At 58.3% G+C, this 24217-nt stretch overlaps 2 protein-coding genes across 11 annotated transcripts in view; both read left to right on the top strand.

Moving 5' to 3' along the window:
• The window catches only part of CNN2 (calponin 2), a 13624-nt gene extending 8305 nt beyond the window's left edge, over positions 1-5319 (top strand). For 2 of the 7 annotated variants that reach the window (XM_081502441.1, XM_081502436.1), the window contains exons 2-7: positions 1638-1759; positions 2249-2315; positions 2423-2560; positions 3467-3583; positions 3711-3857; positions 4321-5319. In XM_081502441.1, the coding sequence (XP_081358567.1) occupies positions 1638-1759; positions 2249-2315; positions 2423-2560; positions 3467-3583; positions 3711-3857; positions 4321-4596 (867 nt within the window). In that variant the 3' untranslated portion in view covers positions 4597-5319. The remainder of the gene's footprint in view (positions 1-1637; positions 1760-2248; positions 2316-2422; positions 2561-3466; positions 3584-3710; positions 3858-4320) is intronic. The other 5 variants (XM_081502443.1, XM_081502439.1, XM_081502442.1 and 2 more) reach the window with 4 other exon arrangements.
• A 427-nt stretch (positions 5320-5746) lies between these two features.
• ABCA7 (ATP binding cassette subfamily A member 7) lies at positions 5747-23942 on the top strand. Of its 4 annotated transcripts, none has more exons than XM_081502420.1 (47): positions 5747-6223; positions 7078-7440; positions 7527-7620; positions 7797-7938; positions 8016-8134; positions 8270-8346; positions 8629-8709; positions 8943-9153; positions 9247-9386; positions 9647-9763; positions 9988-10155; positions 10297-10514; positions 10801-10977; positions 11312-11534; positions 11669-11890; positions 11996-12197; positions 12474-12584; positions 12795-12966; positions 13350-13481; positions 13585-13724; positions 13946-14083; positions 14254-14438; positions 14527-14599; positions 14956-15158; positions 15416-15464; positions 15671-15775; positions 15851-16005; positions 16228-16352; positions 16437-16535; positions 16669-16956; positions 17180-17212; positions 17315-17492; positions 17579-17748; positions 18188-18365; positions 18603-18718; positions 18996-19140; positions 19234-19357; positions 19717-19846; positions 19918-20038; positions 20126-20188; positions 21192-21298; positions 21511-21652; positions 22340-22474; positions 22550-22653; positions 22811-22903; positions 23348-23588; positions 23690-23942. In XM_081502420.1, exons 2-47 carry the CDS (start codon positions 7375-7377, stop codon positions 23834-23836), a joined length of 6459 nt encoding a protein of 2152 aa, XP_081358546.1. In that variant the 5' UTR covers positions 5747-6223; positions 7078-7374; the 3' UTR covers positions 23837-23942. The 4 variants fall into 4 exon arrangements, 3 of the variants coding, with proteins under 3 accessions (XP_081358546.1, XP_081358549.1, XP_081358548.1); XR_014057175.1 differs by lacking the exon at positions 15671-15775 and having other exon boundaries at positions 6078-6223; positions 7078-7150; positions 7248-7440; positions 19717-19850; positions 23400-23588; XM_081502422.1 differs by lacking the exon at positions 15671-15775 and having other exon boundaries at positions 6078-6223; positions 7078-7150; positions 7248-7440; positions 23400-23588.
• Positions 23943-24217: the final 275 nt, after the last annotated feature.

A 24217-nucleotide genomic window follows, 5' to 3' on the forward strand; every position in this document is an offset into this window, starting at 1 on the left:
TTGTCGCTTGTCATGAGCTTGGACCATCAGCTAGAAGATAGATCATACCGCAAAAGGTAGAAAAAGCTAGAAAGAAGATAAAGCAGGGATTTCCCTGGTGGTCCTGTGGCTAGTACTCCACACTCCCAGTGCAGGAGGCCTGGGTTCCTGGTCAGGGAACTAGATTGCACATGCTGAAACTTCAGAGTCCGCATGCCACAACTAAAGATCATGTATGCCATAACAGCCAAGCCAAATAAATATTGTTTTAAAAAGAAAATAATGCAGGACTAGGGGTGGGGGATGCAGAGGGTCGTCACAGCCAGGTGGTTAGGAAAGACTTTTCCAAGGAGGTAACCTTCAAGCTACCACTGGATTGAAAGGAGGAACCTGTGCAAACATGAGTCCAAGGTGGCAGCATGTGCAAAGGCTCTGAGGTAGCCACTAGTGTGACCAGTTCAAGGAGCAGAGAAAGGTTCAGTGGTTCCAAATTAAAGGTAGAATTATCATGTGACCAAACACTTCTACTCCCTGGTATATACCCCAAAGAACTGAAAACAGGTTTTCAAATAAAACTTATAAATGGATGTTTATAGCAGCTTGACTCACAAGAGCCAAAAGATGGGAGTGACCTAAATATCCATCAGTGGGTTAATGGATAAGCACAGTATGGTCCCTCCACACACAGGAGCATCGCTTAGTCAGAAAAAGGGGTGAAGGGCTTCCCTGGTGGCTCAGTGGTGACGAATCTGCCTACCAATGCAGGAGACACAGGTTCAATCCCTGATTTGGGAGGATCCCACATGCCACGAAGCAACTAAGCCTGTGCACCACAACTGCTGAGCCTGTGCTCTAGAGCCGAGCAGCTGCAACTACTGAAGCTCGCTCAACTTAGAGCTTGTGCTCCACAAGAGAAGCCACTGCAATGAGAAGCCCACGCTGGCCATGACTAGAGAAAAGCAGGCACAGCAATGAAGATTCAGCACAGTGAAACAAATAAAAAAAATTGTATAAAACAAAGAGTGCAGCCCTGACACTTGCTACACATGGATGGACCCTGAGAACACGATGCTCAGAGAGAGAAGCAGACGCAGAAGGACACACAGGGTGTGATTGCACTAATGAGAAATGGCCAGAACAGGTAGATCCACAGACAGAGAGTGGGTTCCTGCTTGTCAGAGCCTGGGGAGGCGGGGAGAGCTAATAGGGATGGGCTTACTTTTGAGGTGATGGAATGTTCTGGAACCAGACAGATGATGCTTGCACAATCTCGTGAATGCACTGAATGTCACTGATTTATGAGCTTTCAAGTGGTACACGTTGTAAGTTTCTCACCATAATTTAAGAACAACAGAGAAAGGCCAGTATCTCTAGTGCTGGGAGACCAGGGAGGTGGCGGGCATGGAGGCAGATCCTTTAGGTAGGGGGTGGTGGCAGGGCCGTGTTGGCTGCCCTAGGGGGTTAGCACCATTGAAGGTAGATTAGCCCCGATGTTTATCGACTGGAGTTCATCTGTGCTGATGGGAAAAGGAAAGAGTCTCCTCCAGTGGTGTGGGGACCTCCTGGCTCCTCTGTTTCTTTTTTCCTGAAACACTGGGTCTTGCCCCATGAGGAGCTTCACTGGGCTCACCCCAACCCTGTGCCCTCTACCCCTCCAGCTGCAGTCCAAATATGACCCTCAGAAGGAGGTGGAGCTCCGAAGCTGGATTGAGGGACTCACTGGCCTCTCGGTCGGCCCAGACTTCCAGAAGGGTCTGAAGGATGGCATCATATTGTGCACGTGAGTGTGTGTGTCCACAGTGCTCATCACCCTGACTGCTATGCATGATGAGGTCATGCTGTGTGTGACTCCAGCTTGCTTTTTCTTGATGAGTGTCTGGTCTTTCTTGCTTTTCTTTTTCTTGTGTTACTGCTTTGATCTCTAACAGGGAACATCCTCTTAGGAGAGCCTTAAGGTTTCTGGAGGCCTTTCTTTGCTGCCCCTAATTCAGCTGTGATTCAAACATTCCATGGTTTGCACCTTAAAAATCTTCATGGAAATTCCCAAAATCACTGGATAGCTCAGTGGTTCTGAATTGCATTCCCAGCACTGGTTGTTGTCATTCTTTGGCATCTTTGTTTCTTTGGTGGGTGGAGACTGGATTGTAATAGAGGAAACTTAGGCCCAGAGAGAGGGTGGCCAGGAAGCCGTGAATGAGTCTTGGGTCTCTGAGGTTCCCCTACACTAATGGAGGTTCCCCTTTTCCCCCACCCCATGTGTCCTCCCCAGACTCATGAATAAACTGCAGCCGGGCTCAATCCCTAAGATCAACCGCTCCATGCAGAACTGGCACCAGGTGAGGGGCCAGGGGGAGGGAGGTGGAACCAGAATGGGGCTAGGAGACCCTGTCTGACAGGTGGGGAGACCAAGGCCCCTCACCATCCTCCTCTTGCCCCCTCCCAGCTGGAAAACCTCTCCAACTTCATCAAGGCCATGGTGAGCTATGGCATGAATCCTGTCGACCTGTTCGAGGCCAACGACCTGTTTGAAAGTGGGAACTTGACTCAGGTGCAGGTGTCTCTTCTTGCCCTGGCTGGGAAGGTGAGGCTCAGAGAGGGTCAGCAACCTGCCCAAAGTCACACAGCAAGCCAGGCAGAGATTTTTCAGATGCTCTTCATTTATTCCTTTACAAAGATTTCTGAGCACTCATGAGGTGCCCAGCACTTTGGATTCAAGGGTGACCAAGGCAGACACAGTCCACCCCTTTATGTGCAGGCAATGAATGAATCTATTTTTTTAAATTATTTTTTAAAAATTTATGTGTTAGAGCATTTTTAGGTTCACAACAAAACAGAGTGGAAAGTACAGAGACGTCCCGTGGCCCCACTCCTGCACAGGCTCCCCCACTTCTCATGCAGTCAGTGACCCTCCACAGGCACCTTGTTACACCCAGAGTTCACATTAGGGTTTGCTCTTCAAATCATTGCTTTACAAATTATAAATTGCGAGAAGCTCCTTGAAAGAGAAGAAAGCATGATGCTGACATCTAGGGTCTAAAACTGACACTAGGGCAGGCTGAAACAGCGTTTCAGGAGGAGGGAACAGCGAGCTTCTGCCATGGGGATGAGGCGGGGGGGTTGTGTCAGGTAATTGTGTTTTGAACCCCCTGTGGCTGCTATATGGGCAGTGAGGCCCGGAGACCAGTGAGGAGTAGGGGACAGGTGTGGGGAGAGATGGTGGCTGGGGCTGGGTAGAAGGAGGTGATGGAAGGTGAGAGAGATGGGAGGTGAGGATACCCCCCATAGTTCTTGGCCTGTGCGGCTGGAAGGGTGGGGATGCTGTTGCCTGGGGAGGGAAAGCCAGGGATAAGGGAAAGCCGTTGAGTCCACAGTGCTGGGTGGATGGTACAAGGCCAGGTTGCAGCCGGATCACCGGGCCTCCTCTGGACTTGCATACCTGGGACCTGGCTGCCCCAACTATGATACTCCCTCCCCACTTTCTCCCCAGGCCAAGACAAAGGGGCTGCAGAGTGGTGTGGACATTGGCGTCAAATACTCGGAGAAGCAGGAGCGAAACTTTGATGATGCCACCATGAAGGCGGGCCAGTGCGTCATTGGGCTCCAGGTGGGCACCTGGCTGCTCCAGCATCAGGGCACATGGGTGGTGGGCTTCCAGTGGGTCCTTGGTTTGGGGGCAGGGTCTGGAGGCTTTGTGGGGGCAGCCTGACCTTTCCCTTCCTGCCTCCCTGCAGATGGGTACCAACAAATGTGCCAGCCAGTCTGGCATGACAGCTTATGGCACCAGACGGCATCTGTATGACCCCAAAAACCACATCCTGCCCCCCATGGACCACTCGACCATCAGCCTCCAGATGGGCACAAACAAGTGTGCCAGCCAGGTGGGCCGCCCCAGTTCCCCCAGACCCCCTGCCCTGACTCTGCCTCAGCTTGCTGTGGGTCCCCAGGGGAATTACTACCCAGCTCTGTGCCTCGGTTTCCCTCAAAGTTGGATGCCCAGAGGCCCATCCAACTGATATTTTTAGATCCTGCAGTCATCACTTTTCCTGCTGTGTTGATGTATCAGTGTGATGCTTTTAGAGCATTCAGGTCTGTGTCAGGCCTGAGCCCCAGCCTGGGGAGCTTCCTGGCTGGAAGGGAGTCTGGACCCAAATGTCAGATCGACTCAACACAGAGTCAGAAAAGAGAGGGTTCTGAGCAGGGCTAGGAAGGATCTGTACGAAAGGAATGTCCATGGTGAGTGCACACAGGGAGGCGGAAAAAGGTGTGGGAACCTGTGGGAAGTTCTCCTCTGGGGGTTCTGTTTCTCCTTTGCCCTCCCTGATGCTTCTCCTCTCTCTCCAGGTGGGCATGACGGCTCCAGGGACCCGGCGGCACATTTACGACACAAAGCTGGGGACAGACAAATGTGATAATTCCTCCATGTCCCTGCAGATGGGCTACACACAGGGTGCCAACCAGAGTGGTCAGGTCTTTGGCCTGGGCCGGCAGATATACGACCCCAAGTACTGCCCTCAAGGCCCAGCGGCCGATGGGGCTCCAGCATCTGCTGGAGATGGCCCAGGCCCAGGGGAGCCCTCAGAGTGCCCTCCCTACTACCAGGAGGAGGAGGGCTACTGAGACACCTGTGCGGGCCGTCTCCCCACATCATTGCCCCATCTGGGTTTTTGGGTCTTTCTGTGTTTTTTGCCTTGTTTTTCTACATGTCTGAATGCTGCCAGTTGAGACTCTGGGGGAAAGGGGTGAAGGCCATATCCAGATGCATGTGGGGTGGGGGGTCCCCACCAGGGCAGCTCCAGGCATCAGGTTTCCCAGCAGACTTCGGGCCAAGCTGTTAGGGGGAAGAAGAAACCCAGGCAAGGAGGGGAACTGGCCCCAAGTGGTTTCCGGTTACGTCTTCCCTGCTTCTCTTTTCTGTGCCGATCAGTTTGTGGTTTCTCTACCCACAGAAGTTTCAGGCAGTTTTAATGAAATGAAAATACTTTTTGTTCAGGGGAATGGTGGCGGGGGGGGTGGAGGGGATGCTGAGAGAAGGTCAGGCCACAGTCGCAAAATATTTTAGTCCTCATGGATTTCCCTAGGACTCTCAGACCACCAATTCTGGGCCCTCCCAGGGGCCCAGTGGGGACACTGAGGCCCAGGCAGGACAGTGGAGTTCTGAGTGCTTGAGACAAAGCTAGCCCCCACCCCTACACTTGTCCCCACTCCCCCACCAAGTACTGCACAGGGACCCCCACCCAGAGGCCCCCACAGGGACCAGCCCCTGCCCAGGAGCCCTAGGACCAAGAAATAATGTGAAAATACCAACTGTGGACCAAAGTAAATAAAACCTGTTTTTGGAAATGAAGGTGTTAGAGCTGGTGTCCAAGACAACCTGGGGGTGGTGCCTGGCTTGGATTCCCTCTGGGGCCTCCAGGGTGGGGCAAAGGGCAAATCTCTTGAGTAGGTCCTCAGGATTGCAGCTTCACCCAGCCTGCAGGCCTTAGTGCATTTACTCCTCACAGAGCGCTCTCCTGACAAATTCCTCTCCATCCTCAAAGCCCCAACAGCAACAACCCCTCCTTTCTGGAGCCCTTCCCACACTTCTCACCGTTCCCAGCACCATCAGAGCTCTGGATTCACACACTTGTTTCATCTTCATCATGATCTTGTGAAATATATCCAATTTCCTGGAGGGGGAAACTTCTGGAGGTTTTCTTCAAAATCGGGGTGACCATTATGACCCCAGATTCTAATCTTAGAATGTTGAGGGCCACCTCCCCCTTCTGCCATAGCCTGGTCCACTGTAGGGACCGAGGAATGTTTGTGAAATGAATGAATGAACAAATGATTATTCTAGTGTAACTCCCGTTTTCTGGATGGACAAATAGAGTCCCAGGGTACCAGGGCGGGTTTGGTTAGGACTGGGGCCCCCTCTGGCGAAAGTGGGGAGAAGGAGATCTCCTGAGACCCGGAGCTGCGGTATTGCAGGCGGTTACGCAACGTGGGAAGACAGCCTGGCGATTTTGTCCCGAGGACAACCTGTGCCAGTTGACCCGGGCGCCCCTCCTACACGCGATGATGCAGCAAGAGAAGAGCGATCCCTTTAAGAAACCCAGCTCGGCGCGGCCCCGCGGTGACACCACCTTCCCCGTTAGCGCGCGCGACTCCGGCTGGCCAGGCCTTTGAGTGGCGCGTATAGAAGACAATGGGAATGGACGGGGTGGGGCTATGCCCGAGACCAGCGGCCTTGGGCACCGGATGCCAGGTACAATCCTCAGCAGGGGCGCCTGGCCAGCGGCAAGGGCTCCTCTTAAAGGAGCCGCTCTCCCCGGCCGCTGTGGAGGGTAGGGAAGGTGGAGAGAGCTGGGGGCTGGAATGGTGAGATGGTCCTGAGGAAAGTCCTGAGAAGATGCGGGGATGCGGATGGGTAGAAAGGAGGCAGATTCCGTGGGAATTAAAGGGTGTGGACCGAATCTAGACTCTCACTCATTTTTACTCCCTGGCCGGGAGTGCTGCAGAATTGACCAATAATTATACAAGGGGAGGTTGGGCAATAGACTCACCTACCTGCAGCCGCTTTCCCAGTTGATACGGCGCTAAGCTCTCTCCCCCATTTTACCAATAGAGAAACTGAGGCCGTTCCCCACTCCCCTATCCCATTTGTAAATGAGAGTCCTGAAGTGGGGGTCAGGGGCCCTGGGCCCATTCCCTGTCTTTCTGGAGGCCTCAGTTTCTCCATGTGTACGATGATGAAGTAGGCCAGGCTGTATTCCAAGCAAGGGACACGATCAATAATAGCTGCTTCCAGAAGCGCCCCTGCTTCTTACTCATTTTCTGGATCTTGGGGTTCTTCTGAGCGACGAATAGTACGTGAGGGGTGGGCAGAGCTGGAGCCCCCTTCCAGCTGGTTACTCGCTTCTCTGGTGGCCTGGAATAGCCCTTCTTCCAGACAGCGGTTTAAAATACTCCTAGCTATCATTATTGGAGGAGAGCGAGGGGAAGGGGAATCCTTGCCTGGGTTAATGATGAGGCTGGGGGACAGAACTTGGAAGCCCCCCAGGAGGGTTTAGGGTGGATCCTGGTAATGAAAGAGTTAAGCCTAGGCTCCGCCCCCTGCAGGACAAATTCCTCGCCTTTGGGACCCCAGCTGCTGCCTGGGAGGGAGCGACAGATCCCGCGCAACCAATCAGATGTGAGGAAGGATTCGGGCAGGTCTCCCATTGGCTTACTCCACCCCTCCGGAGAAGAAAGCCCCTTTAATAAGCACCTACTGTTTTCTTGGCTCCAAGCATAGCTTCTGAGAATGCTGAGCAATGAAATAGATGATGAGGTTCAGGGAGGGACAGAGAGTTCCCCGCAACCACACAATACGTCCTCAGCTTGACCCCTCCGTCCTGCCTGCTGTCCATTTCCACCATGGCCTTCTGGACACAGCTGATGCTGCTGCTTTGGAAGAATTTCCTGTATCGCAGGAGGCAGCCGGTAATGTCCAGTCGGGTGGGCCGGGGGTGGGGTGGCCCACAGCCCCCCATAGCCCGCCACTCCCCAAGCCTATTCTACCCCCGCAGATCCAACTCTTGGTGGAGTTGTTGTGGCCGCTCTTTCTCTTCTTCATCCTGTTGGCCGTTCGCCATTCCCACCCCCCACTCGAGCAGCATGAATGTAAGACCCCCAGCGTCCAGAGCTTTGGGGTTAGGATTAGCAGTGGTCGCTCTATGCACAGGGGCTCCAGTGAGAACCCGGGGCACAGACTGGATGCTCGAATAATGGCTGAGGGGGGCACTCTGTCACCAGGGGTGGGGACTCAGCCAAGAACCCTACACCTGGTGTCCCTGCAGGTCATTTCCCCAACAAGCCACTGCCCTCAGCAGGCACCATCCCTTGGCTCCAGGGCCTCATCTGCAACGTGAACAACACCTGCTTCCCGCGGCCCACCCCCGGCGAGGAACCTGGTGTCCTCAGCAACTTCGAGGACTCCCTGTAAACCAGTGGGAGCGGCGGGGCAGGGGTGGGAGGCTTTGCCTAGCCTTTGCCTCCAGCATTCTCTCTGTATCCAGGGTTTCCCGGCTCCTGGCAGATGCTCGCACTGTCCTGGGGGGCCCCAGTGCCCATAGGATGCTGGCTAGCCTGAGAAAGCTGATGCCCACTCTGAAGACTGCACGCACAGCCCGATCAAGTGAGAAGGCGGCTTTTGGCACGTGGGGCTGGGCTCTGCACCTCCACCTGATGGCACAGCTTGGAGTGGGACAAGTGGGACATGGCTCCGGCTAACCTTGGCTTCACCCTGGGCTTCTGTGCTTTACTCCCTCAGCCTTTCCTTGGCCCAGTGACCAGCCCAAGGAGGGATTGTCCCTGGTCACTCAGCTCCTGGGGACACTGCTGCAAGGGGTGAGGTGGGGACAGGGCAAGATCTGGGACCCTGATCTCACCGAGTCCCACCCTGCCCCTCTCGGGGGCCAGCTTCCAGGCCTTTGCCTGGGCCTTCCCTGATGCCTGGAGTGATATTCCTTAGACTCCAGCCCTGAGACCTTGAACAAGCTCAGGTGCCTCTTAGAGCCTTAGTTTCTCTGTTTGTAAAATGAGGCTATGATAGCATGGACCCCCGGGGAACTTGGATCCCGAGTGAGATGTCTGCAAACCTCATTGTCACCTTGTCATCTTTCTCCCCAGGAATCCCTGGGCTCTGTGCTGGGCCAGGCCCAGGGGTCCATGGGCAGCCTTGTGGAGACTGCAGAGGACATGGCCCAGGAGGTAAGAGGCCGGTGCAGTCTCCGCCCCTGCCAGGAAACTAGAGGGGTGGGCTGCAGGAAGGGGAGAGGACAGAGCAACCCTGGGCACGTGTCCTCAGTAGTTGTGTGGGGGTACTGGGGCAGAAAGAGAGGGCAAGGGTGCTCCTGGTGAAGGGCCCTGCCCTGGTTATGGCTTGGTGGTGGGGTCACGTGGAAGGAAAGCCTGCCTGGCCCTCTGGTGACCCCCTCCTCCAGCTCCTGGAGCTGCCCAGCCTGAGGGAGCTATGGACCCTGCTACAGAGACCCCACAGGCCAGGTGGTCCCCTGGAGGCAGTGGCAGAAGTCCTCTGCAGTGCCAGGGGGCCCAGCAAACCAGGCGGGCCCTCCCTCAACTGGTATGAGGCCAGTGACCTAAAGGAGCTGGTGGGGCAGGAGCCGGCGCAGGCCCTGCGGGACAACAGCCTGAGTGAGTGACCAACCTGGTTTCCATCCCTCTCCCTGGGGAAGCAGGGCCAGGACGTGGGCGCAGAGCCTCATGGTGCCCCCACCCTGGCCCTAGGCCCCACCTGCGCTGAGCTGATGGGGGCTCTGGACACCCACCCCCTGTCCCGCCTGCTCTGGAGGCGCCTGAAGCCACTGGTCCTGGGGAAAGTACTGTTCACGCCCGACACACCCTTCACCCGGCAGATCATGGCCCAGGTGACAGTGCGAGGGGCCCTCAGTCCCAGCCTCAGCTGAGGGGGAGAGAGCCAGGCCACAGGAGAGCCTGAGTCCAGAGACTGGCTGCCCCTGGGCTGGGTCCAGGAAGTGGGGTTTGAAGTGGAGGGACTGCCAGATTTCAGACAGTACTCAGAGGTGCAGGATGGAGCAGAGGGGAGAAGGCAAGAGGGGTGGGCAGGGGGCTTCACTGGAGGGAAGGGTCATGAACGGCTGAGGAACTCAGCACCCACCTCTTGCAGGTCAACCAAACTTTCCAGGAGCTGGCGCTGTTGAAGGACATCCAGGAGGTGTGGGGGTTGCTGGGACCCCAGCTCTTCAACTTCCTGAACGATAGTGCCAATGTCGCCACGCTGCAGGTGGGGCCAGGATGGGAGTGGGAGAGGGATGTGGGGGGCGGGGGTGTGTGGCAGCAGGGTCACCCCTGCTGAGGATTTGGGTGAAGGGCAGGGACTTCCAGCTGAGGGTGTGGAGGTGGGGAGTGGTTTCCACGGTGAGCTCAGGCCACTCACTGGGATGGGAAGAGGGGTGACAGGCCCTGAACCTCCGATGCAGAGCCCCACCTTCCCTAACACACCCACAGAGGCTCCTGCAGATCCAGGACGAGGAAAGGAAGCAGCCAAGACCCGGAGGTGGGACCAGAGTGGAAGCTCTTCGTGCCTTTCTGAATCCTCGCAGCGGGGGCTACAGCTGGCAGAAGGCCCACGCTGATGTGGGACACCTGGCGGTCACACTGGGCCGTGTGATGGAGGTGAGGGACCGTCCACCTGGGAAAACGTTTCCGAGGGGAGAGGCAGCTCTGCTGAGAGCCTCCTAGGAGGAAGCGCGGCTCCGCCTTCAGGTCCAGGGGAAGACACTGGGGCCTCGAACTCACGCCCAGGCCCCTCCGCAGTGCGTGACTCTGGACAAGCTGGAGGCCGCCCCTTCAGAGGCCGCCCTGGTGGAGCGGGCCCTGAAGCTGCTCTCCGAGCACCGTTTCTGGGCCGGCATCGTCTTCCTGGGACCCGAGGACTCCCCAGACTCCGCGCAGTCCCCAGGCCCTGGCCACGTGCGCATCAAGATCCGCATGGATATCGATGATGTCACAGGAACCAATAAGATCAAGGACAGGTTGGGGGGCCTTGTGGGGCGGAACCAGCGGGGGGGTGCTAGGGAGCATCCCACCTATCAGAGATCTTGGTAGGTGGGGCCCAAATCCTTAGACCAATAGGGATCCATGATGGGAGGGGTTTATGTGTGATGGGCACGGCCAAGGGCTTGGTGGGCGGGGTCAATGCCTTGGCTTCTGGGTTAAGATTAAAGCACTTGGCAGGTGGGTCTAGGTAATTTGTACACAGGTGAGGGCGGAGCTAAAGTTGTGATGGGCAGGTCCTAGCTACTCCCATACTACTTTCAGGTTTTGGGACCCCGGTCCAGCCGCTGACCCCCTGATGGACCTGCGCTACGTGTGGGGTGGCTTCGTGTACCTGCAAGACCTGCTGGAGCGGGCAGCCGTGCGCGTGCTCACAGGCACCATCCCCCATGCTGGCCTCTACCTGCAGCAGATGCCCTACCCCTGCTACGTGGACGATGCGTGAGTTCCCTCTCCTCACTTCTCCCAGATGCCAGATCCCGGGTCTCAGGGTGGGGGCCTGGGTGCCATGTGGAATATTCACGCAGTCAAGGCTGAGAACTACGGTTCAGAGGGACCACTCTCCGTGACCTTGTAGCTGGAGGAGCCGGGATCCCTCAGGGTCTGGTGTCTCTGGATACAGGGAGAACGTAACCTGACAGCACCATCAGGAGTCCGAGGACAAGGGAGGGCGAATGTCCTCGCCGCCCCTTGGGGTCCCAGGGCGGGAACTGTCGTGCCAGATGGGGGCAGCGCGGGGGTCTCTGGCGTCCACCACAGCTGCCCACTGCCCCAGGTTCCTGCGTGTGCTGAGCCGGTCACTGCCACTCTTCCTGACACTGGCTTGGATCTACTCGGTGGCGTTGACGGTGAAGGCAGTGGTGCGTGAGAAGGAGACTCGGCTGCGCTACACGATGCACGCCATGGGGCTCAGCGCCACTGCACTGTGGCTGGGCTGGTTCCTCAGCTGCCTCGGGCCCTTCCTCCTCAGCACCGCGCTGCTTGTGCTGGTGCTCAAGGTGCGTGTACCCCCGCCTTGCCGACTCGGGACGGGTGCGTGTGTACGGGAGGTAACGAGCAGGGGGCGCCTCGCGGGGTTGCGCGTCCCTGGGCGAATCCGCGCTCTCCCTCCAGCTGCCTTGTCCTCCTGCAGCTCGGGGACATCCTCCCCTACAGCCACCCGGGGGTGCTGTTCCTGTTCTTGGCGGCTTTCGCTGTGGCCACGGTGGTCCAGAGTTTCTTGCTGAGCGCCTTCTTCTCCCGCGCGAACTTGGCAGCCGCCTGCGGGGGTCTTGCTTACTTCGTACTCTATCTGCCTTACGTGCTGTGCGTGGCCTGGAGGGACCAGCTGCCCATGGGCGGCCGTGTGGCCGCGGTGAGAGCCAGGCTGCGGGGGTGCGGGGGTGCAGGGCACCCTCAGCTGTCCTTGTTTGCTGACCTACCTACCTACCTACCCGCCCCTACCCGCCCCCACCCATAGAGCCTTCTGTCCCCCGTGGCCTTCGGTTTTGGCTGCGAGAGCCTGGCACTGCTGGAGGAGCAGGGCGAGGGCGCGCAGTGGCACAACGTGGGCACCGGGCCTACAGAAGATGTCTTCAGCCTGGCACAGGTCTCAGGCCTTCTGCTGCTAGATGCCGCTCTCTATGGCCTCGCCACTTGGTACCTGGAGGCGGTGTGCCCAGGTGGGCTGCAGGAGGTGCAGTGTCGGTGCAGGAGAGACTGGGCTAAGGGCGGGTGCAGGATGGGGTGGGGCTGAGGGGGCCTGGAATACAGGTGAAAGGGTGGGTCTTCCTGGCACCTGTGCACATGTGCACTGGTGGCTGCGTTTCAGGAACGGCCTGGGGCAGGCAGGCGGGTGGGTGGGGCTTCCTGGTTACCCCTTAGCTGGATGCCCGCATCCCAGGTGGGCACACTCCAGGGGGAGCGGCTCAGGGGTAACTGAGCACCACTCCCCACAGGCGAGTATGGGATCCCCAAACCGTGGAACTTTCCCTTTCGGAGGAGCTACTGGTTTGGCTCTCAGACCCCCAAAGATCCTGCCCCAGTCCTGGCCGCACAAGACCCCAAGGGTAAGGCCCGACAAACCTTCCCTGTCTGGATTCTCAGCCCCTACAAAACCCAGGTCCCCATGGATCCCAATCCTCTGGACATTCCCAGGTCCTGGGGCTCCCCTAACTCCCACAGGCCCCAGCCCCACAAGTCCCTGACTCCAAGGACCAGCTTGAACTGTTTCCAGGCTTCTGAGGGCGCCCATAACTGAGTCTGCCCTCCTTCCTCAGTGCTAGTGGAGGAGGCGCCCCCCGGCCTGATTCCGGGAGTCTCCATACGTGGCCTGGAAAAGCGCTTTCCTGGCAACCCCCAGCCGGCGCTGTGCGGACTCAGCCTGGACTTCTACCAGGGCCACATCACTGCCTTCCTGGGCCACAATGGGGCTGGCAAGACGACCACAATGTGAGCAGCCATCGCTCCTCTCCCCCCACAGCTCCCCTCCCCCCCAGCTCCTCTTCCTGGGTCTCAACTTGCCCACTTGTTCAAAGGGAAGGACATCTGGGGTCAGAAGGTCCCTGTCTGTACAGTGAGGGGGTAACCCTGATGCCCCCCCAGCAGCCCCCAGCCCCAGTTCCCTTTGGACCCCTTCCCCTTAGTTCACTTTGAATCCACAATAGGCAGGTGATGAATATTTTCTCTGAGCTTTGTCTTCCCTCCCCTGTAAAATGGGAACATAACACCCCTTTGGTCTGGGCATATAATAGGTGCCCTATAAGTGCTGGTGCCTCTGCTCTGGGAGCCTCAGCTTCCCCTCTGAAGCTGCCCTGAGACCCCTGCACCTGCAGGTCCATCCTGAGTGGCCTCTTTCCACCCACGGCTGGCTCCGCCTCTGTCCTGGGCCACGACATCCGGACCAGCATGGCAGCCATCCGTCCCTGCCTGGGTGTCTGCCCACAGTACAACGTCCTCTTTGACCTGTGCGTCTCCGTGGGCCTGGGGCATGGCAGTGGGGGTGCTGGGTGCTCTCTGGGGCTTCGTCTGCCATGGTAACCCCCCACTGTCTTTTGTACATGGCCTCAGGCTGACTGTGGATGAGCACGTCTGGTTCTATGGGCGGTTGAAGGGTCTAAGCGCAGCTGCTGTGGGTCCCGAGCAGGACCGGCTGCTGCAGGACGTGGGGCTGATCCCCAAGAGGCATACACAGACTCATCACCTGTCAGGTGAGCCCGGACTGGGGGGAGCCTCCAGGTCTGCAGAGATGAGGCAGGGGGGTGGTGCTGGGACTTTATATTGAGGACTGTGAGATGCCAGAGGAGATGGGCGGATCTGGGGACCCAGGAGGAATCAGGCACTGTGATCCAGGTGGGTAGGGAAAGGTGCAGGGAGAAGGGAGGCAGCCCTGCCCAAGACTGTGGAGATCTTGACCCCTGTCCCAACCCAGGAGGGATGCAGCGGAAGCTCTCAGTGGCCATTGCCTTTGTGGGTGGTTCCCGAGTTGTTATCCTGGATGAGCCCACGGCTGGTGTGGACCCCACTTCCCGTCGAGGCATCTGGGAGCTGCTGCTCAAATACCGTGAAGGTAAGAACTGGGAGTGGCCTGAGATTTCCCTGGATGCTGCTTGAGAGGCCAGAAGATCTTTCTGACAAAGAGGTGATGGAAGATGGGGTTTTGAGGGATAAGTAATGCATGGGGCAGGGACCACAGCTTGGGCAGCCTGCTGACATGTATGGGTTGGGTCCCCTGCCTAGGTCGCACACTGATCCTCTCCACCCACCACCTGGATGAGGCGGAGCTGTTGGGAGACAGGGTGGCGGTGGTGGCAGGGGGCCGCCTGTGCTGCTGTGGCTCTCCTCTCTTCCTGCGGCGTCACTTGGGCTCCGGATACTACCTGACATTGGCCAAGGGTCCCCTGCCCCTGGCCACCAGCAAAAAGGTGAGGGCTGGAACTGACCTCTGACCCCAGTTCTTAAGACTCCATACAGCCCCAATGGCCGTGGCAGCTGGTGCCTCTTTGCCCCCAGGGTGAAACTGGCTTGAAGAACAGCATGGATGCTGGGCAGAAAAGGGAGCCAGGCGGCCAGGCCAGCTCTGCTGGTGAGGGCGGGGGTGGGAGAGCCTGAGTGAGGGGCTGGTGGATGGGGCTGGGAGAGCAAGAGGGAGGGGCCAGTGGGGGACAGTGACTTGGTTCAGGGCAACAGGCCTGACGACCCAGGCTTGACCCCTGACCTGACCCCTGAGCTGAGCTGACACACAAACCTACCTCTGACCCTGAGTGGACTCTGGCCCTGACCCCCAGGTCAAGTCCTGCCCTTGGGTGCTTAATCCTGATCTCCTCTGCCCTCAGTGACTGGTCCCTTGTGGGTCACCTAAGCCCCTTCCCCAAGGGGGTGGGGCAGAAGCCAGAGCAATGTGGGACCCCAGGGCCCCTGACGTGCCTGCTGCCCACCCAGGTGCAGCCCAGCTGTGGGCCATAGTGCAGCGCCACGTGCCCGGCACACGACTGGTCAAGGATCTGCCACACGAGCTGGTGCTGGCGCTGCCCTACAAGGGCGCCCTGGATGGCAGCTTTGCTGAGCTCTTCCGTGAGCTGGACCAGCAGCTGGGGGAGCTGGGGCTGGCTGGCTATGGGATCTCCGACACCAGCCTGGAGGAGGTATGGCTGCTGGATGAGGTGGGAGGCAGGAGGAGGGCTGCCTGGAGGAGGTAGCGCCTGGAAGGATGAAAAAGAGTCTGCCTGTGGACAGCTGGGTGTCCCAGGGAGGAGGCAGGGCCCACATGGAGGCCTGGAGGCTCGGGGGCCTTAAGGGAGGCTTGGGGATCCCCAGTGTTTGAGGGATATGTGGCCCTCGAGTCCCCCTCCCTCTTGCGTGTCCCCAGGCTCTGTCTGAGCCCCCTGCTTTGTCTTCCCAGATCTTCCTGAAGGTGGTAGAGGATTGCGCTGTGGATGCAGGCCCAGAGGGTACGCCCGCAGGCCCCTGTCCTGACCCCTCACCCTGGTCCAGAGTCCGATCTGACTTTAGACCAAGTCCCCACTCTTGGCTAACATGGCCCAACCTACAGCCCTGACCTCCACCCTAATTCCTGACTCCTCCTTTGTGAGCCTTGACACTGGCCCAGACCCCAGGCCAAACACTAAGCCTGACCCCAACGCCGGTGACTCTGCAGATGGTAGGCCCAGGCAGGGCCCATGCTTGGGTATTGCTCACCCCAATGCGACTAGGCAGCTCCAGGTTCCGCCAGAGGAGACAGCCCTGGAGAATAGGGGGCTGGGTGAGTTGTCCCTGCCCTACCCTGTGGCCCCTCCTGGTCCTCAGGGCCGAGCACTGACCCTCCCATCCCCCACAGCTGGCTCTGCCCCTGAGACACAGGCACTACAGGGCTCTGGGCCAGCCACCGCAGGCCACGTACACAGCTGGGCACTCACCTGTCAGCAGCTCTGGGCCTTACTTCTCAAGCGTTTCCTGCTTGCCCGCCGCAGCCGCCGTGGCCTGTTTGCCCAGGTGAGGGGCCACCTACTGGGGGGTGTGTGTGGGGGAAGCCCCTCGGTGTCTGTTTTCCACTCTACAACCTAATTTAGCCCCGTAAGCCCAGGTGTATGCCCCACTCTGAACACTTTTATTGAGAGCACTGGGGAGCCATAGATGGTTCTAGAGCAGGATCAGGGAAGGGTGCAGGCAAGCCTGGCGGCCGATGGGCGGGGAGCTGATGGGCTGGCCCTTCAGATTGTGCTGCCTGCCCTCTTTGTGGGCCTGGCACTGGTGTTCAGCCTCATTGCACCCCCGTTTGGATACTACCCGGCTCTGCGGCTGAGCCCCAGCATGTACGGCTCCCATGTGTCCTTCTTCAGGTGGGTGCAGAGGAGAGGGGCCTGGCTGGGGGGGGGGCCAGGGGCCTGTGGGCACAGCCCTGACCCTGCACCCACTACACACAGTGATGACACTCCAGGGGACCCCGAACATGCCCGCCTGCTTGAGGCTCTGCTGGAGGAGGCCGGACTGGAGGAGCCTTACCTGAAAAGTAACTCCAGCAGGTAAGGGCCCTCCAGCCTGGGCCTGGCTCCTCTCTGGCCTCGGTTTCCCTGTCTGGGCTCTGGAGCATCCCCCATGCTTGGTTGGGAGCAGGGCACCTCCAGTCCCACCCCCACCCTGCTCCTACCCCCACAGGGAACCAGCGTGCTCACGGCCTGCCCCCTGCCACTTCTCGGTGCCTGAGGTCCCTGCGGATGTGGCTGAGGTCTTGGCCAGTGGCAACTGGACCCCGGAGTCTCCATCCCCCGCCTGCCAGTGCAGCCGACCTGGTGCCCGCCGTCTGCTGCCTGACTGCCCTGCCGCAGCCGGTGGCCCCCCGCCACCTCAGGCGCCAACAAGCTTGGGTGAAGTGGTCCAGAACCTAACGGGCCGGAATCTGTCTGACTTCCTGGTCAAGACTTACCCACGCCTGGTGCACCAAGGGTGAGCACCACCCTGGACTTGGTGTGGCCAGCTGTAGCAAGGGTCCAGTGGGGAGGACGTGGTCCAGTCCTGGGAGGGGTTGGTGGGATGCCCAGGCTGGGGCTCTGGGCTGGGACCTCCTGGGGGCCCTCTGTGCCTCCCCCTTTTTATTTGTCTCACTCAACTCCCCAGCACCTTGTCTCTGTCCCACTCACCTCTCTGTTTGTGTCTGTCTCTCCCACAGCCTGAAGACCAAGAAATGGGTGAACGAGGTCAGGTGAGGAGGGTCCCTTGTATGGGTTCCTTTCCTGTGCCCTCTGCCTGCCTGCCGCCCCATCCTCCCGACCCTCAGCTGTCTCCCAACTCCACTGCCCCTCAGGTATGGGGGCTTCTCCTTGGGGGGCCGAGACCCAGGCCTGCCCTCGGGCTTGGAGGTGGGCCGCTCTGTGGAAGAGCTGCGGGCACTGCTGAACCCCGTACCAGGCAAGGCCCTCGACCACCTCCTGAACAACCTCACAGCATGGGCTGTTGGTCTGGACACTCAGGATGGCCTCAAGGTGGTAACTGGCGGTGGAAGGCTGGTGCTGTGGTAGGGGAGGTCTGATCCCAGCTCACTGACCCCTTGGCCCCAATTCCACCACAGATCTGGTTTAACAACAAGGGCTGGCACGCCATGGTGGCCTTTGTAAACCGAGCCAACAATGCTTTCCTACGCGCCCACCTGCCACCAGGCGCCTCCCACCATGCCTACAGCATCACCACGCTCAATCACCCCCTGAACCTCACCAAGGAGCAGTTGTCTGAGGCTGCTCTGTGAGTCCCCCTACCCCATGTGTTCCCCCACCTTGTGAGTTGCCCTGCCTTGTGTGCAGCCCCACCTTGTGTGTTCCCCTGTTCCATGTATCCCCCCACCCCAGTTGGTCTCTCTGTTGTTTGTGGTGATGGGAGCTGAATTTATGCCCTGGCACACTCTTGTTGTGTAAACAGAGAACAAGAACTTCCCCTCTCCACCCCTTATGCCAGGATAATGGGGCATCATCAGGCTTCATGGGCTGCAATCTCCCCCAGCTGCCTGCACATCCTTGTCACATCAACTTCTATCCTACTAGAGACCTGGACAATCTCTCCCTGACTAATAATTCAAAATGGCTCAGGACATTCCCCCACCAGCTGTGTCCAGCCCTGGGGACCTCAGTCCCATCAATGGTGAGCACAGCTCCTCTCTGAGCAGCTCATGCCCCTTCGCCCCCAGGATGGCCTCCTCGGTGGACGTGCTTGTCTCCATCTGCGTGGTCTTCGCCATGTCCTTTGTTCCGGCCAGCTTCATCCTTGTCCTCATTGACGAGCGTGTCACCCAAGCCAAACACCTGCAGTGCATGGAGGGCCTGCCCCCCACTCTCTACTGGCTTGGCAACTTTCTCTGGGACATGGTGCGCAGACTGTTTGGAGGGGTGGGGGCCCTGCCACCACTTGCCACTGCCTCTTCTGGCCCTTTCTGGTCAGGAACTCGTCTAGAATGGCATCACTGAAGTCTTGGGGATGGTGGAGACCTCATGTCCTATTATCCAAAGCATAGGGAGGTTGGGGTGGGGAACAATGCCAAGGATGCCGGTGGGCTTCCCTGATAGCTCAGCATACTGAGGGGGTAACCGCCATCTCCAATGCAGTGTAACTACTTGGTGTCAGCGTGCATCGTGGTGCTCATTTTTTTGGCCTTCCAGCAGAGGGCGTATGTGGCCCCTGCCAACCTGCCTGCCCTCCTGCTGTTGCTACTACTGTATGGGTGAGTTTCCCAGCCCCGCCAGGATTTGTTCTTACTGACCCCCTCGACTCTGCTGAGGGAGGTGGGACTCTACAGCAGCTCCTAAGGAGAGGATATGGAGATCTGAGAGGACCCCAAGTGTGATCTTATTCAGGGGTATGCCAAGGTGGCCTTAAAAGCTCATCTTGACCTGACCGTGTTACAGAGGTCTACAACATAGTTTGGGATGGGAGATCTATATTCTTCTCAGGGCTGCTCAGCCTATCTGACAATAACCATGGCTCCTGTTCCCCCTCAGCTGGTCGATCACACCGCTCATGTACCCAGCCTCCTTCTTCTTCTCTGTGCCCAGCACAGCTTATGTTGTGCTCACCTGCATCAATCTCTTTATTGGTATCAATGGCAGCATGGCCACCTTCGTGCTCGAGCTCTTCTCTGATCAGGTGGGACCCACAAGGCTGGTCCTTGGGTTGGGGTCAGACTGGGCCTCAGCCTCGGCTTCCAACCCACCTCCTTCTTAATCTGTCCCTGAGCAGAAGTTGCAGAAAGTGAGCAGGATCCTGAAACAGGTCTTCCTTATCTTTCCTCACTTCTGCTTGGGCCGGGGCCTCATCGACATGGTGCGGAACCAGGCCATGGCTGATGCTTTTGAGCGCTTGGGTGAGAACTTCTCTCCAGGAGGGGAAGTGCCAGACAAGGGTCAATCCTACAGTGCAGGGACAAACAGCAGTCCTGAGGAAGAGAACTTGAGGTCTTAGATGACCTGGAAGGGTGGGTAGGCAAAGTTAAAAATGCAGCAAAGCAGCCATAAGAGTTAATTCCATCTTGGTCATGTCACAAGAGGTCTAAGATGCTAAATAAAGAAGGTGGTAATGCCACTGTTTCCCATGCCAATTAGACCCTAGTTGAGTGTCTATTCAGCTTGGTGCTTTCTCTTAAGAACCCAAGGTGACCTGAATGGGGAGAGGCCCAGTAACCAAGCCCCTAAAATGACCCTATCCCTCCTCATGTCCCCACAGGAGAGGGGCATTTCCAGTCTCCCCTGCGTTGGGAGGTGGTCGGCAAGAACCTCTTGGCCATGTTCGTACAGGGGCCAGTCTTCCTCCTCTTTACACTACTGCTTCAGCACCACAATCGCCTCCTACCACAGTCAGTGGGGACCAGGGAGGGTGGCAGGGACTGGGGTCTGGCCCTGGGCCCACTCACATCTCTGTCCTCAGACCCAAGCTGAGGCCACTACCCGCCCTGGGAGAGGAGGATGAGGATGTGGCCCGTGAGCGGGAACGGGTAGTACAAGGGGCCACCCAGGGGGATGTGTTGGTACTGAGGGACCTGACCAAGGTGGGTGTGGGTTGGGGGGCCTCCACTGGTCGGTTGGGGGGCCTCCACTGGCCCACTCACCTTTCTCATGGACTTCCATCCTCCCAGGTGTACCCAGGGCAGAGGACACCAGCTGTTGATCGCCTGTGCCTGGGGATCCCTCCTGGTGAGGTAAGTCCAGGTGATGCAAGGGTGAGAGGCTGCCCTATTGTACGCCCACTGGTCTTTACCATGTTTGTGTCTACCTCCCCCTATAGAACACCTACTCTGTGTCTGTTGTCCTATACTGAGTACCTACTGGGTGTCAATATTTGAGCTCCTATTTAGAGCCAACAAATCTCATGAAGCTCCTACTGCATGGTTACATTTATTGATCGCGACTGTGTGCAATAGGAATTAACAAGATCTTAGTGAGGACAAATTTATTATTGAGCACTTACTGGGCTCCCATACATGTGCCAGTTACTATGTGCACCTACTATATGTTAGTATTTATTGAGTACCAACTGTATACAGTAAAGCTTGTTGAACCCCCCACCATTGTGTGTACCAAAAGTGTATTGAATGTCACCTTTGTGATGATCAACTTTTATCAAACACCAACATTTATTGAGTCCATACTGTATATGTATCAAGCACTTGCTCACAACCAGTATTTAGTAGGTACCTGCTCTGTACCAATGCACATTCAAGCAACTACTTTGTGCAAACTTGTCTGCTGTGGTCCATTTCCTGGCCACCTACTCGAGGCTGGCACACACCTGTGGACATTTGTGGTGTGTTGGTATAAATTGCCATCACTCTTTAGCAAATGCCTGCTGTGTTCAGTCAACCTCTCCATCTTGGGTTGACTGTGTGCCCAGCATGAATTCTCACCAGGTGCTCTTGCTGTTGGTACCCACTGCATGGCAGGAAACATTCAGCCAACTCCTGCCTCAATATTTATAGAGCACTGACTGCGAGTGACCTTTATAGAACATCTACTGTGTCCATTGAACACATGCTGTGTCATCTAGCATTTCTGCTTGTGCCTACTCACACACCCCAGTATCTGCCCAGGGATCCCTTTGCCCACAGCCCTCCCAGCGGAAGCTGAGAAACCCGTCCCAGAAGTCAGAGATGCTGGGACAAGTGTCTGGGCTTCTATGAGTGTCCTCTGTGGGTGTACCTGCAGTGTTTCGGGCTGCTGGGCGTGAACGGAGCAGGGAAAACGTCCACATTCCGCATGGTGACTGGGGACATGCTGCCTAGTGGGGGCGAGGCCATTCTGGAAGGCCACAGGTGAGGGGCTCCTGGGCTCTTGTTCCTCCCCACCTTCCCCTGCTCGTGCATGTATGACAGGATTGGCCTGGCCTTGAGTCCCCCTGCAAGTGGACCCAGCCCTGAGTTACCTCCTGTCCCTTACCAGGGTGGGTGGGCCCCAAGGCCCCTGCTTGCCCCTCGTATGGCCAGGGCCCAGCCAGTGCCCTGAGTTCCCTGTCCCCCATCCCCAGCGTGGCCCAGGAACCGGCCGCAGCTCACCGCAGCATGGGCTACTGCCCTCAGTCTGATGCCATCTTCGAGCTTCTGACTGGTCGCGAGCACCTGGAGCTGTATGCACGCCTGCGAGGAGTCCCCGAAGCCCAAGTTGCGCAGGTGACAGCTCTCTCCACTAACCCCTCCGGTCCCCACCCCAGTCTCTCCCTTGGATCACAGTGTCTCTGCTGCTCTCGGTCCCCCGACCTTAGGTCCTCTGGCCCCGCCCCTGCCCTCCCTGAGCACCTACACACTCATTGGGTCCACCCCCACATCCCCAGCCCTTCCCACCTTTCTCAGGTTGCACCCGCCCCCTCCCTGCTTAGGGGCCCGCCCTTTCTCTCCTAGACCTTCCTGGCTGTGGCCCCACCCACTTTCACCTCTGGGTTAGGGGTTCGCTTCCTGGTGGCTTCCTGCCACCAGGCCAGGCCCTGCCTCTCTCTTGGTCTGGCCCCGCCTCCAGTCGCAGCCCCGCCCCGTACTCGCTCTGGCCCCACCTCTTTAGTTACCTTCCCACGATATCCCCGGGCTTCCCTGGTGGCTCAGTCGGTTAAGAATCCGCCTGCAACGCGGGAGACCCGTGTTCGATCCCTGTGTCAGAAAGATCCCCGGAGAAGGAAATGGCATCCCACTCCAGTATTCTTGCCTGGGAAATCCCATGGACAGAGAAGCCTGGCGGACTATAGTCCATGGAATCACAGAGTCCACCACTGAGCGACTAAACCACCACCGTATCCCCGCCCTAGCCCCTCCCACTCACCCTGCACCCCATTCTCACTCTGCCCTTCCCACTCCATCCTGCCATAGACAGCAAGCTACGGCCTGGCACGCCTGGGCCTCCCTCAGTATGCTGACCGGCTTGCGGGCACCTACAGCGGTGGCAACAAGCGGAAGCTGGCGACAGCCGTGGCTCTGGTGGGGGAGCCGGCTTTAGTCTTTCTGGTATGTGTGTGCGGATGGGAGGACAGAGTAGGGGGGAGGGGGCCGCATTTAAGCATCTCCCCGCTTTGCGCCCAGGACGAGCCAACCACTGGCATGGACCCTGGCGCCCGGCGGTTCCTCTGGAACAGTCTTCTGGCCATGGTGCGGGAGGGCCGCTCCGTGGTACTCACCTCACACAGGTGGGCCTGGGGAACAGAGCAGTCTGGGACTGACAGGAAATGTCCAGAGCACAGGGTGGCCCAGAGCTGTAGGGTGAGGGTCCCTGGGAGGGGCAGCCCGGAGCCGAGCGCCGTGGGTCCAGGGCTGGTAGGAGCTCACATCGCTGGGTTCCCACAGCATGGAGGAGTGTGAAGCGCTCTGCACACGCCTGGCCATCATGGTGAATGGGCGGTTCCGCTGCCTGGGCAGCGCTCAGCACCTCAAGGGCAGGTGAGCAGGGCAAGGCCTCAAGGCCTGGGTGCGGGCAGATGAGGGTGGGGGCGTAAGTGGCCCTGGAGGGGAGATCAGGTGGGGCCAGTTTGGGTTCTAACTGGGGAACAGGCAAGGATCATGGACTGTCCAGGAGAGGGGGCAACGCTGGACCGAGATGGGGAGGAGGTCTGATGGGTGAAGGTGTGTCTGTAGGTGGAGGCCAAAGAGGGTCCAGCAAGTGGGCATGACCTGGATATTGGAGTGGGGCATGGCATTGTGTGGGCGGGACCGGGGAGCAGCAGGGTAGAGACCGGATGAGCATGTAGGTGGGGCTAGGAGCAGAGGTTGGGGTCAGATTGGCCTGGGATTCTAGAGGAGCCAAATATAGGGGTGGGGCTAGAAGAGGGCTGGAAGATGGTATAGGCGGGTCCATTAGCTCTGGTCTACCCTACCCCACCCCAGATTCGGGGCTGGCCATACACTGACCCTGAGGGTGCCCTTGTCGCGCTCCAAGTCTGCGGCTGACTTCATGGCCCAGGCTTTCCCGGGAGCAGAGTTGCGGGAGGCACACGGCGGCCGCCTGCGCTTCCAGCTGCTGCCAGGAGGGCGCTGCACCTTGGCCCTCGTCTTTGGATTGCTGGCGGCACATGGCGCGGAGCATGGTGTGGAGGACTTCTCTGTGAGCCAGACCACACTGGAGGAGGTGACCGCCACGCCGGGACGGGGCTGAGGGCAAAGATGGGGCTGGGGGCTAGGCCCTCAAGCTGACCTCCCCTCCTGTTTCCCTGGGCCATCCACCCCTAGGTATTCTTGTACTTCTCCAAGGATCAGGGCAAGGAGGAAGATGAGAAGGAGGCACAAACGGGGGCTGACCCTGTGCCAGGCCCGCAGAACCCCCAACTCATAACCCACTTCCTCGATGACCACAGCATGGCTGAGACGGTCCTCTGAGCCTCTTCCTCTGTGGAGCTGGGGGGACCAAAGCAGGGCAGAGGGGCTGAAGCCTCACCCAGACTCCAGAGGCCCTGGAGGAAATAAAGGGAAGCTGTGGTGTGAAGCACTGTGCACCTGTGTCCCTGTGCCAGGTTGCATATTCATCCCAAAATGGCTCTGTACATGTGCCTGGACACTGGGCTTGGCACAGAGTGTGTGCTGGAGTGGGTGTGTGGATGCAGATGTGAACCTAGCTACAGCTAGCTGGACTCCCAGCTGTGAAAGCTTGTGTGGTGGCTGGGGAGTGTCTCCTGTGCAGGCGTACCCTTCATAAGAGCCTGGACACTGGTCCCCGGGCCCCTGAGTGCCTCTGTAGTTCTGGTGCCTGAAGGCAGTACC

Source organism: Giraffa tippelskirchi, chromosome 6 (assembly GCF_054371585.1).
Source record: "Giraffa tippelskirchi isolate mGirTip1 chromosome 6, T2T-mGirTip1v1.2.pri, whole genome shotgun sequence".
In the NCBI taxonomy this organism is placed as follows: Eukaryota; Metazoa; Chordata; class Mammalia; order Artiodactyla; family Giraffidae; genus Giraffa; species Giraffa tippelskirchi.

What these genes read in the sequence shown, in the direction of transcription:
- ABCA7 (XM_081502420.1), top strand. Translation starts at nt 7,375, where the DNA reads ATGGCCTTCTGGACACAGCTGATGCTGCTGCTTTGGAAGAATTTCCTG. An exon ending in TGGGCGGCCGTGTGGCCGCG is followed by an intron (nt 11,891 to 11,995) that starts GTGAGAGCCAGG and finishes CCCCACCCATAG; the next exon opens with AGCCTTCTGTCCCCCGTGGC. An exon ending in GCTGGCAAGACGACCACAAT is followed by an intron (nt 12,967 to 13,349) that starts GTGAGCAGCCAT and finishes CTGCACCTGCAG; the next exon opens with GTCCATCCTGAGTGGCCTCT.